The sequence below is a fragment of the Microplitis mediator genome, chromosome 2 (genome assembly GCF_029852145.1).
Source record: "Microplitis mediator isolate UGA2020A chromosome 2, iyMicMedi2.1, whole genome shotgun sequence".
Lineage (NCBI taxonomy): Eukaryota > Metazoa > Arthropoda > Insecta > Hymenoptera > Braconidae > Microplitis > Microplitis mediator.
In genome coordinates, this window is record NC_079970.1 from 1,913,350 (window position 1) to 1,925,900 (window position 12,551).

At 33.5% G+C, this 12,551-nt stretch overlaps 2 protein-coding genes across 5 annotated transcripts; both read left to right on the top strand.

Annotated features, from left to right (window-relative positions):
- LOC130678788 (TBC1 domain family member 19) lies at positions 1 to 4,131 on the top strand. Its single transcript, XM_057486265.1, has 9 exons — positions 1 to 241; positions 325 to 706; positions 769 to 891; positions 1,712 to 1,919; positions 1,982 to 2,130; positions 2,192 to 2,422; positions 2,501 to 3,012; positions 3,089 to 3,275; positions 3,925 to 4,131. Exons 2-9 carry the CDS (start codon positions 611 to 613, stop codon positions 3,991 to 3,993), a joined length of 1,575 nt encoding a protein of 524 aa, XP_057342248.1. The 5' UTR covers positions 1 to 241; positions 325 to 610; the 3' UTR covers positions 3,994 to 4,131.
- Positions 4,132 to 4,270: 139 nt separating this feature from the next.
- LOC130678784 (coronin-7) lies at positions 4,271 to 11,437 on the top strand. 4 transcript variants are annotated; one of them, XM_057486254.1, is made up of 9 exons: positions 4,272 to 4,414; positions 5,464 to 5,676; positions 5,747 to 6,636; positions 6,737 to 6,889; positions 7,481 to 7,996; positions 8,134 to 9,973; positions 10,130 to 10,263; positions 10,433 to 10,522; positions 10,665 to 11,437. In XM_057486254.1, exons 2-9 carry the CDS (start codon positions 5,517 to 5,519, stop codon positions 10,671 to 10,673), a joined length of 3,792 nt encoding a protein of 1,263 aa, XP_057342237.1. In that variant the 5' UTR covers positions 4,272 to 4,414; positions 5,464 to 5,516; the 3' UTR covers positions 10,674 to 11,437. The 4 variants fall into 4 exon arrangements, with proteins under 4 accessions (XP_057342239.1, XP_057342237.1, XP_057342240.1 ...); XM_057486255.1 differs by lacking the exon at positions 4,272 to 4,414 and adding an exon at positions 4,734 to 4,841; XM_057486256.1 differs by lacking the exon at positions 10,433 to 10,522 and having other exon boundaries at positions 4,271 to 4,414.
- The last annotated feature ends 1,114 nt before the right edge of the window (positions 11,438 to 12,551 follow it).

Consider the following 12,551-nt stretch of genomic DNA (forward strand, 5'->3'; position numbering starts at 1 on the left):
ATTTTTTTAAGTTAATACACGTGTAATCAGACATTAAAATAATTACTAACTTACATTTGACGATAATATTTTTTGATATTTTACCTGATGTGAATATTTTTGCGCACCGGAAACGCGCAAGTGGCGCGCTCTCTACTTGAAACTCGCAAAAGCGGACTCCGGAGTAATTTTGTTGCTGTTATTGTAATAATTGAACTTACTTTTGGCGGCAAAGTATTTTAAAAGTTGAATTATTAGTATGGTAACATGAAAATAGCATTTGAAGCTCTTTGAATTTCAAATTTTATAAATTATGCCGCAATAATATTTACTTTTTTTTCATAGGTTATAAAATCGCCGACCACGAGAGGTCGCCACAGCAGGTGGAAGCGCCATCGAATCGAGTATTCGAGACATCGATTAATTGGCAACCGATATTTCGATTCGATTGTCTACTAAAAAATACATCGAGTATGCGCATTACTGTTTATATTGTAATAACCCGGGAATAATTTTTTATTTACAAATGGCGCCGATATTCACGATCTTATCTTCGATTATTATTATTAAAATTATTTCTTATCTCTGTTATTTAATTATTTAATTAATTAATTTATTGAAACAAAAAATTATGATAAAAACAGATGATATTGATAAAACGGCTAAAAAATTAACCAAAGAAATTCAATGTATGAGTAATTATAAAAATTTATACAATGAAATTCAGGTAATTTAGAAAATATCTGAATAAAATATTTATTTTGTAAATTAATTTAATTTTAATTACAGAGACTTGTTGCTTCATCGGCAGTTAAAAAGGATAATTTTAAAACTACACTACTTGAGGCATTAAAAAATAATGGTGTCGAAACAGAGATAAGAAATACTGTATTTCATTTGACACGAGCTCAGGTATTTAGTATTCAATATTTAATATGAATTCTTACTTAATTATTTATTCTTAAAGTCATTATTAATTTATTTGCTTTCATGATATTGAAGTTACCCGACGTCTCATACTTTTTTTATTTTTTCAGAACGATAAATTATAAAAAAAAGTATTTTAAAAAACTGCACCTGTAGTTTTTTAAATTTTCTACATGTGGATATTTTTAGTTTTATTTTTTTTTATTGCTTTGATCAAAAAAAAAATCCGTAAATTGTTAATTTTCTGTTTACTTCAGGGTTATCTATGATAACAAAATCTTCTAATATTCATTCGCGTTATCACAGTGCGAATAAAAAAAAAATAAATGATCCAAAAAAGAAATAAACATAAACAGTCATACAGTTTAATAATTGGACTCAGTTTTCATTCTATTTTCCATTTCCTCTCGACATCTAGAAAACATTTAGAGACCCAGCAAAAAAATTTACCCATTTAGAGTACAGTAAAAGCCCTAAATCCCGATCAGGGAACTAGTACCTGATCACTCCGTGTATTTGTATATCTATATTTAGTAAAATTTTGTAGATATAGATATACAAATACACAAGTGATCAGGTACTAGTTCACTGATCGGTTACTGGGTCTCTTACCTTAGTCATTAATTAATTTAAAAATTCTATTTCTGGGACCGTTTTATGTAAATGACTTATTGGAGTATCGAACATCTAAAAGTCTCTTAGATTTTCCCTGAGATTCTTATTCGGGATATTGAACTTGATACTTGATAAAATATTTGGAAAGTCGATGAAATTGTTATGACTAACAACAGATTTCTGATTACAGGGCCCACTGCAATCGACAAGTGAAATAAAATCATCAAATGTAGATTTAAATTATTTAAAAAAGGCCCAAATACAATGGGAGAGACGAATACACAAATCATTAAATTCCATGTGCAATGAACTGAATGTGCCCTTGGCAAGAATACGTCCTAGTGCTGATAGAGATGAATTATCTGACAAGTGGAATGAATTGAGTACCTATGATGTTGGTGTGTTAGCATATTATTTATTTACTTAATTATTTATAATACTAATTCAAATTATTTGATAGATTTGTCATCATACCGTCCGCTGTATGCTCCAAAAGACTTCCTGGAAGTACTTTTCAGTGTTAATGATCCAGCGGTAAAGAAACAAGCGAATGAACCGAAATGGGAATTCAGTCACATTCAGATTCGTGTGAAAACATTAGAACAATTGGTAATAATTAATCATTTGGTTTATTAATTGCTGATGATTAAATAACGCGGTAATTTTCTAGAGAGCAGCGTACGCAGAATTATCACAAGGGGTTGCTTTGCTAGGCGTCAATAATGATATGCCAGCAGTAGGAAATTTCATAAATCTCGAAGCAGAACGTACTGACTTTGGTGAAAAAGTTATCAGTAGTAATCATGCGCCCATAGCACAAGAATTTTTAAAACGTGGAGCACCTAGAGCTCTTCGCGGTCGTCTTTGGTCTCTGGTACTGGGATCAGTTGTCAAAGATACCGTACGTTTGTCAGCAAATGAAATTTTAGTCATAATTAATAATCATTACTGACATTATTAATTAATATATTGATTGTAGGACCGGAAGTACTATGAAGAATTGAAAGAATTAGTTCTACAATACGACATTATGGTTGACAAATTAATAATAAAAGACGTACAGCTAACAGCAAGTAACGACGATCAGTATTTTGTCTTTGAAGATGTCCTTTACAAAACAATGCTGTGTTTTTCCCGGGACTCAGAGGTCCTGGCGCCGGTGACGAATGACAGAAGTGCAGGTGGTCAAGTTATTCACGCGATCCTTCAAGGGAAACCAGCAGCTTTAGAAAACACTCTGGTCTTTCCTCCAAGCGGCGTAATTCCTTTTCACGGGTTCACTATGTACGCAACACCATTTTGCTACCTGTACGATGATCCTTGCGCAATGTACTACACTTTTCGTGCATTCTACCTGAGATACTGGCTGAGACTTCACACTGTCTCCAGTCATGAGCAGGGAATAGTCGCTCTGTCTTTATTGTTCGAGAGATTGCTTCAGTGCCATGAACCCCAGCTGTGGGCCCACTTTAGAAACATGAAAATACAACCGTAAGTATTTTTATTTAAACCCGCAAGTTAATTTATCAAGCAATCAACTCTTACCTGGTAAATTAATTTATTACAGAGTCAAAATTGTCTTTAAATGGCTAATGAGAGGCTTTAGCGGACACTTACCACCAGAACAATTACTTTATCTATGGGATCTTATCTTAGGGTACGACTCATTAGAAATAATTCCACTTCTTGCCGTAACAATTCTCAGTTTTAGAAAAGAAAATCTTTTACAAGTTAATAATCTAGTCAATGTTGAGGTAATTATAATTAATTAATTAATATTAATATCAAGATGAGTGCGAATGTAGCTGACCATTGGTAATTTTTAAATTTTGTGATAAATAAATAAAAATAAAAAATGCGTATTTAAATAATTGACAAATCAGTACGCGTATTTTTTAAAATTTATAAACTGACCCATGTCTACTACATCCACACTCAATATCAAGTATTTTTACGATCCTGAATTTAGCAGACAATCAAAAATTTTGGATTTTTTTTTAACAATTAAATTTGAAGAAAAAAAAAACCAAAAATATGCACATGTAGAAAATTAAAAAGACTATAAGTGCAATTTTTTGAAATATTTTTTTTTTACAATTTATCGTTTAAAAAAAAATCCAAAAATTATTAGACGGCTAATTTCAGTATCAAGTATTTTACATGATACTGAAGTTAGCCGACGTCTAATAATTTTTGGATTTTTTAAAAGACGATAAATTATAAGAAAAAAAAAATTTGAAAAAATTGCACCTGTGGTCTTTTGAATTTTCTACATGTGCATTTTGTCAGTTTCTTTTTTTTTTTAATTTAATTGTTCAAAAAAAAATGCAAAAATTTTTAATTGTCTGCTAACTTTAGGATCGTGTATTTTACAGCAGTAAAAAATAATTATTAAATTTCCAGGCGATCCTTGCAGACTTATCATCACTGAAAGTAATGCCATTGCTGCAATTAGCGTTGATAAAAGACTAAAAAAATAAATAAACAATATTGTAAAATAAATATTTTTACCCAATACAGTAAAATATTTAATTTAAAATAACGCGCTTGCGTATTGATTAACAGTCCGTCAGTCGGTACATTATCCGTCAAAAGCTTTATACTTTCACACATCTATACATACATATAAATGTATATGTGTACATGCATTGTACAGTATCTCGCGATGAACAACGAGCACGACGAGGGTGGGGCGAGAGAGACGCTGGACATTTACGATAAGTACGACAAAGCCAGACACTACGGGGAGGGTTCTCTTTTCCGGCTGTCATACGCGTCGCTGTCACCGCAACTATCGTGTTTATACTTAACTTTTAAAACATATAATATTTTTATCACTCAGTTACCAAACAGTTATCAGCAACAGTGACAATCATACTCATTAATATTATCAGTAAGTATAATTAACTATTTAAATAAATAAATAAATAAATCAATTACTTTTGCTAGTACACAGTAAGTAAAAAAAAGTACATATATGTATATATATGAGTACGTAGATTGTAGATCGTAGATAGTGTAGGTATATCGTTTATAACCAAGTTTCAGTTGCACCCCGACACCGAACCCCCAGTAAAGAAGCGAGTAGAGCAGAGGAGAGGGTGGGGTAGCAAAAGCCTCACCCCCGAATAATATTAGTCATGCACAGCTTTATGTTACGGTAAAACACCCTCGAGCCTGGTTTGCTTCTATTCTCCTGGTGGTTACTGAGGCCACTGTTGCTTACGCGACATCATTTTGTTGTGTCTTTTTAACGTTACTAGACAATCTCACAGCTACCAGTGGTATCTCCTCTCATTGTCTGTTGTCAGTTGCGTGCTGTATCTATCTGTACATAATTCACTTTGTTAATATTTTGTTTAAACTATTTTTAAAAAAATAAATTGTTGCTAAATTAAAGACCCGGCTATTGACAGGCTGCCAATTATCGCCACTTTATTTTAATTTTTAAATTTTATCTTTGGAACTTGGAGTTTGTTTGTAATTGGAAAAAAAAATTTGATTGCGTGACGTCTCTGAATACTGACTCCATAGAGACTGGCATGTCAATAATTGGTACACTCGAGTGCTCATGTTAAATGTTTTATATTTATTTTTAAAAATTGGGTATTATTATTTATATTAAGTATAGTAAATAAATTATTATGTTACTAATTTCTTAGTGTAAATAATTGGGGTTTGTATTTTTTTTTTACTGTCCATGTAACCGGCGATCAAGTTGACTTTTAATCCGCTGTCAATTTAATTTAATATTTATTGAGTAACACTTTTAAATTGAATTACATCCATCATACTTAGTTTTGTAATAAAAAAAAATTTTATCGAGTACTAGATAAATGGTTTTGGTATTAAGTGCGGCAGTAGTACATTGTTTCTTTTTTTTAGGAACGGAGCGGGAAGATTTAAGTGAATGAGTGACTAATTGTTACTTTTTTATTGCAGATTACATGAGTTAAAGTAAGATCAGTGGGTCTACTTGAGTTTACTAATGCAAGATGGCTTGGAGATTCAAGGCTTCCAAGTATAAAAATGCGACACCAATTGTCCCGAAGCCTGAGGCATGTATTAGGGACATTTGCGTGGGTTCATATCAAACTTATGGCAACAATATTGCGGCTTCTGCTGCCTTTATGGCATTTAATGTTGACCATAATGGTAAATAATTATATTATGCATGCTACTGTTTATAATTTAATCATTTACTTAAATGAATTATTTATTTTAGGATCGAGTTTGGCAGTTTTGCCATTGGAAGATTGTGGTAGAAAAAGTAAAACAATGCCACTACTTCATGCTCACGCGGACACAGTAACAGACATGGATTTTTCGCCATTTCATGACGGACTGCTGGCAACTGGATCACAAGATTGTCTTGTTAAGTTATGGCACATTCCAGAAGTGGGCTTAGAAGAATCCCTGTGCAATCCCGAGTGCACTTTTTCTCACCGTCAAAGACGAGTGGAAGTGGTGCGCTGGCACCCCACTGCTGAGCATCTGTTGACAACAGTATCCTATACAAATTTATCACTGTGGGATGTTATTTCCCAGCAAGAATTATTCTCAAACAATGAACACGCTGATGTGATACAGTCTTTGAGCTGGAAGTATGACGGAAGTCTATTGGCAACGTCGTGCAAAGACAAACAAGTGCGAATAATAGATCCGCGTGCTAGTAAGTCCATTGTCCAAATGTCCTCAAGCCACCAAAGTATCAAGGACTCGAGGATCGTGTGGCTGGGCAACGGTGACCGTCTCTTGACAACGGGATTCGATGCCGCTAGACTCAGACAAGTATTTATACGCGATCTCAGGAATTTAAATGACCCGGTTAAGACTCTGGAGCTGGACTGCAGCACCGGAATTCTCATGCCGCTCTTTGATCCTGACACAAACATGCTTTTCCTCGCTGGCAAAGGCGACACCACGATAATGTACCTCGAGGTCACCGACAAGGATCCATTTTTAGTCGAAGGAATAAGACACAGCGGGGAACAGACCAAGGGAGTCTCGCTAGTTCCCAAGCGGGCTTTAAATGTTATGCAAGCTGAAGTCAATCGAGTGCTGCAGCTCACTTCCAATATGGTCATTCCTATTATGTATCAAGTGCCACGTAAGGTCAGTACTTTTATTTAATTAAGACTTAAGTTTATCTCTGCTTTAAATAAACTTATATCGATTGTCTTGTCATGTTATTTATTTATCTTATTATTTATAGACATACAGAGATTTCCACGGTGACATATATCCTGATACCGCTGGTTGTCTTGCTCAAAATACTGCCGAGGCTTGGATTAAAGGTCACAATGCTCCAGTTCCTAAAATATCTTTAGATCCAGCGAAACGCGCCAAAGGAGAAGAACCGATAATGGTAAGTAATTCATTCATTTATTTAGTTATTTACTATTAATAATTACTGTTCGTGTCTTAAGTAGATATTATAGATATTATTTATGAACTAGATTACTTATTATTTAATTACACCTTTAGTAGATATGTTGGTTTTATTTTAATGTGATGACTGATGATTTATTTACGTATGATTTATTGCTCACGTTTATGTGGATTATTGTTTTAAATATTTCAGACCACCGACTTGCGTTATTACTTTATAAAAAATTTTAATAATCCGAGTTGTGGATAAGTTATTTATTCTTGGCACGTTGGAATTTTTTTATTAAGCGATCGACTATTGTGCAATTTCTCTTCAATTTATTTATCTATCATTTTATTGTTATTATTATTTGTATTGACATTTAATTTGCTATGTAAGTAAATATATTTGTATGTGTATATGTATATATTAGTGTGATAATGATAAGTTTTTTTGTTACTGTAAAGTTTTGCAACGGCTTAGTGGATTTAATTAGCGAGCTTTTGTGTGTTTTAAATGATGGGCTTGAAAAAAGAATTTTGTGTAAATAAAATAAAAAAATGAAAACAACTTGATCATATTCATTAGATACACAAAGGAAATCTGTCGTCGCTGAAAGAAACACAACAGGAAATAAAAGTAGAGAATGCTAAGGCCGCTAAGAGCCTACACTCGACGCCGAAAGGTTTTGTACAGTCGTCCAAGATACAGTCAATCATACAGGAGCGGGAGAAGGTCGAGAAGAAGGAAAAGGAAGTGGAAAAAGATCGAGTGAAGGAACGGGAGAAGGATAATAAAGATAAAGATAAGGAAAAGGAAAAGGAAAAAGATAAGGAGAAGGAGAAGAATAAAAAAATTGAGTATGAGCCGGAGAGAATTGAGCAGCAGCAACAACAGCAAACGCCTGTCAGATCTGATACGGATGAAGATATAAAGGGGAAGATACTAAACGGGCAATCAGTGCCTCCTAAACCACTGCCGAGATCTTCTCGGGCAAATAGTATTTCTGAGGAAGAGCCCAAACCTGTCGCACGTCCTAGAACTTCGCCGAGTACTGGCTCTGTTGTCACGTCTGTTAATCCTAATATGGTTGGAGGCTACAAGGTTCGAAGGAAACGTCACTCTTAGATTTAATAATAGTGTTTATGAATGTTAATTATAAATAGATAGTAGATCAGAAGTATTGTTAAGTTTAAAAGTGTTAATAATTTATGAGTATATTTTTAACTTTTTTTTTACAGCCAAGACTGGGACCAAAACCCTTCCAAGCTAAGTCAGGTAGCCAGGAGTTTTCATTTGACAAGGTGTTTTCAGTTCCGGTAGCACCAAGCAGTGATAGCAATGGTTACACAACAGCAGATACAAACGCTTGTTCAGACACAAATGTGATCACAGACTCTGATAAATCACCGACTGATGACAATGAACGAATCAAGGAAACAGAGAATGGGAAAAGTGACTCAAGTTCTATGGAGGAAGATGCAAACTCGAGTGACTCGGGTTATAAACCAAAGACACCTAGTACTGCTGAAAGACGTAAACTGTTTGAGATAAAAGTAAAAGATGAGTCGCCGGAGAGTGAAGAGCAGCCAGGAAGTCTTGAACGTGGAGGCGCTAACAGAAATTCAATTGCTGAAAGACGAAGATTGTATGAAAGTCGATCTGTCTCGGTGACTGATGGGAATCTTGCGGAAAAAGCCATGGGTTCACCAACGGCACTGAGAAGAAGAGACTCATTCAAAACAAAGAGCGAAGTAATCAAAGAAGATGACGTTAAAAAAATAGTACCAATGTTACGGCAGCAGAGTATGGATCCACGTTTGGAAAAACCAGAACCTATCTCAACACCAACACCCAAAAGAACCTCCACGGTATTTGGTCGTGTATCGAAATTCCGGCATTTAAAGGGAACGCCGGGTCATAAATCGACGCACATTGAAAACATTCGTAATATCAGTCGACAGATTTCTGGTGAATGCGATGGTTTTCATGCCAACTCTGACCGTGTAGCTGTGCCGCTGAGTGGTCCGGGGGGTAAAATTGCAGTACTGGAGCTCAAAAAAACTGGAAGACTTCCAGATGGCGTTATGCCAGCTCTGGTACATGGTGCAAGTATTATGGATTTCCAGTGGGATCCATTCGACAATCAGAGACTCGCTGTTGCTTGTGACGACGGCATTATCAGACTGTGGGAGATACCAGTCGGTGGATTAATTGAACCGACAAACGAACCTAAATACACCATTGAAGCCCACTCAGACAAAATTTATCTTATTAAATTTCATCCACTGGCTGCTGGTGTCTTAACTTCAGCTTCTTATGACACGACTGTTAAATTATGGGATCTAGAGCCTCTTTCTACGAGTGCAGCCGCCGCTAAAATCACTCTTACTGGACACACTGATCAGATTTTCAGCCTCGCGTGGTCTCCTTGCGGGCAGTATCTCGCGACAGCATGCAAAGATGGTAAACTGAGGGTCTACAAGCCTCGCGCAAGCGAAACTGCCATCAACGAGGGCAAAGGACCTGTTGGCACTCGAGGCGCACGAGTTGTCTGGGCTCTAGACGGCCGTTTTCTCGTCGTCATTGGCTTTGACAAAGTATCCGAGCGGCAAATAATGATTTTCAAAGCTGATAAATTAAATTCCCCATTGAATACTGTAGGATTGGATGTATCACCGGCTATTTTAATGCCGTTTTACGACGAAGACAGTTCAACTCTGTTCCTAACAGGACGTGGTGACTCGACAATCTATACTTTTGAAATCACTGAAGAGGCTCCCTACTGCTGTCCACTGAGTCACCATCGCTGTGCCAGTCTTCATCAGGGACTGTCATTTCTTCCGAAAAATAAGTGCGACATACCAAGTGTCGAATTCGCTTCAGCACTCAGACTCACGAATAATACTATTGAACCTTTGAGCTTCACTGTCCCGCGAATCAAGAGCGAACTCTTCCAGGATGATCTCTTCCCACCAACCAGGGTTACTTGGAATCCTACACTCACTTCTACTGAATGGTTCAGTGGCGCCAATAAACAAGCACCGAGGATAAGTTTAAAACCACCTGGAATGGATTGCTGTAAGTGTTTAGCAATAAAAAAAAATAATATCAAAGTTTATCACGGGTATTATAGACAATTAATTGATTAATTGTCTATAATACCCGTGATAAACTTGTATATTTACATATTCTGGGCGTGATCAAGATAAATAATGATGATAATTCTAATTACAGTAACGGAAAATCAAGGACAGGGAGTTGTCACAGCACCAATTTCAGCAAAACAGACCTCACAGTTTTCAGTATCATCGCAATCATTAACAAGAATGGGATGGAATCAAGATCTAATAAAAGCTAAACAAGATGAGGTAAATATTATTATTTAAATAAATTTATTTCCAAAGCATGATATTTTTCAAACGTCGTTTTAATTAAAAGTAAATTATATTTGGAATAAAGAGTTTTATTATTTAAAAACGATGTAATATTTAAATGAACTGTCTTGAGTGTATCGTGTGTGCTATACTTGTGTGGTAGATCCAAAAAAATATGAGCAACATGGTCGGTGACATGATTCAGTGTTCACTGGAGCAGGATCACATGGAGGGGGTTGACGAGCACGAATGGGTACGTATTCGCTTCATGCATTTTTCATGTCTGCTAGTTTTCAAAGTGCACATGTATATTTACATCACTCACTCACTCGCTCTCCCTCACCTATTAATTTATTAAATCCTGCTCATATATGAACCCATTTTTTTTTTTTTAGGACGATTAAAGCAATTTTCATAAATTCACCGCTTCAAGATTATTTTGAATGTGCAAATAAAGCTGCGATCGTGTGCAAGACCAGCCATTTGGCTCACCAGAGCTAAGCCATACAATTACTTTATTAAACTTATATTATTTCTCTTGTTTTATATTTTCATAACAAAAGTATTCAATACTACGCCATTGTCTGGATTAATTAAGTACTAAATATTAAATAATACGCCAATCCACGACGATTATTATTAACTAATTAATTAATTAATTTTAATTAACACAACTGGCTATTAATTTTGTGCTATTTAATAGAACATAAATTTTTTTTTGCCATATATTTATTTAAATTGCAATTAGAGCTCGTGCTACACATTGTAAATTTTGTCTTTAAAAGAAGAAAAAAAAATCAATTCCTTATAAATTAACTGCGAGCTCGAGAATACTATTTACTCAATTAATTATTATTATTGTGCGTTTTTAAATAGTAACGCGTGATAGCTCTAGTCTGGAATGATTTTTTTTTTAATTATTATTATTATTATTATTATTATTAATATTGATTGTATTTTTTAAAAGACCATATTGTCTATCGTACGTAATATTGATACTAAAATTTTAGTATTATAATTACATTATTATATTTGTAGATTTATATAGAAGCGAGTAGGCGATTTACTTTTGAGCAATAATATTTCGCCAAAGTAGTCGTATTTTTTCTTCTTCATCTTCGTCTTTGTCTATAATAATCTTGTCTTTAAATTTAAAAAAATTTAAAAATTTAAAAAAAAAACAAACAAAATAATAATAAAATTGATACGAAAATTTTTATACTTTTTAACTAAAAATTTTTTAATTAGCAAAGTAAAAAAATATAAAGGAAATTCAAATGGCAATAAAAATTGCCAAGTAAATATTATTGATAAATAATAATAATCAATTAATGATATTTTGTTTTTAAATAATTAAACTGAAGAATAAAGTAAAAAATATTATTCTTAAAACCGAACGCACATGAGTCATAATATGAAATAAATTATTATTATTATTAAATCTATTGATATTTATATTAATTAATGACTATTATTATTATTATTATTATTATTATTATTAAATAAGATAGTGATGATATGCAATACTTATTTACACACTACTGTAATTAAGCATCCGGTAAATTTTATTTGTTTTGTGAAGAAATAATTAAAAGACAAAAAACCATATCGATTTTTGAGTCTTTAATTAAAGGATTGATCAAGAGACTGTCACTTAAACTTAAATAGCAAATAAAATATGATCATGTCGAGGAATTTTTCGTGTCTCTAGACACTAATTGGCTGGGAAATAAATTATAATAATAATAATAATGATATATAACTTATAGATACTTAAAGTTATTTAAAATGTAATCCGATTTATAAAATTTTTATATACTTTACACTGCTGATAATAACAATTATTTTTGCGATCGCGATACTTTCTTAATCTCAATAATTAATATTAATACAATTTTTCTACGGTATATATTTTTTTATTAGTATGAATGCATTATTTTAGTAATTAAATGAAGAAAATTATTAAATTTTTAGTGATGGATTGTAATTTTTATTGGAACACTGTGTGTTGAGAGTAATGTAATTTAAATCTGGTGCTACAATATCCTGCAAGTGCTCCGGTTTCATTTTACATACGGACAATAATTATAATTGTATTGTCTGCCGTTAATTGTCATCGGGCATTTAATGTAACACCTGCTCCATTTAACCAACGAGGTGCCAAAAACTTGAATTTTATATAATTTTTCATTTTTTATATAACGAAAATTTTTATGCATGACTTGAATTTTTTAAACAAGGCCTCGATCATTCCTAAGAGCATTCCATAACAAGTAGAATAA

What these genes read in the sequence shown, in the direction of transcription:
- LOC130678784 (XM_057486254.1), top strand. Translation starts at nt 5,517, where the DNA reads ATGGCTTGGAGATTCAAGGCTTCCAAGTATAAAAATGCGACACCAATT. An exon ending in TGTATCAAGTGCCACGTAAG is followed by an intron (nt 6,637 to 6,736) that starts GTCAGTACTTTT and finishes TATTATTTATAG; the next exon opens with ACATACAGAGATTTCCACGG. An exon ending in ACCACCTGGAATGGATTGCT is followed by an intron (nt 9,974 to 10,129) that starts GTAAGTGTTTAG and finishes TTCTAATTACAG; the next exon opens with TAACGGAAAATCAAGGACAG.
- LOC130678788 (XM_057486265.1), top strand. Translation starts at nt 611, where the DNA reads ATGATAAAAACAGATGATATTGATAAAACGGCTAAAAAATTAACCAAA. An exon ending in GATCAGTTGTCAAAGATACC is followed by an intron (nt 2,423 to 2,500) that starts GTACGTTTGTCA and finishes TATTGATTGTAG; the next exon opens with GACCGGAAGTACTATGAAGA. An exon ending in ATAATCTAGTCAATGTTGAG is followed by an intron (nt 3,276 to 3,924) that starts GTAATTATAATT and finishes TTAAATTTCCAG; the next exon opens with GCGATCCTTGCAGACTTATC.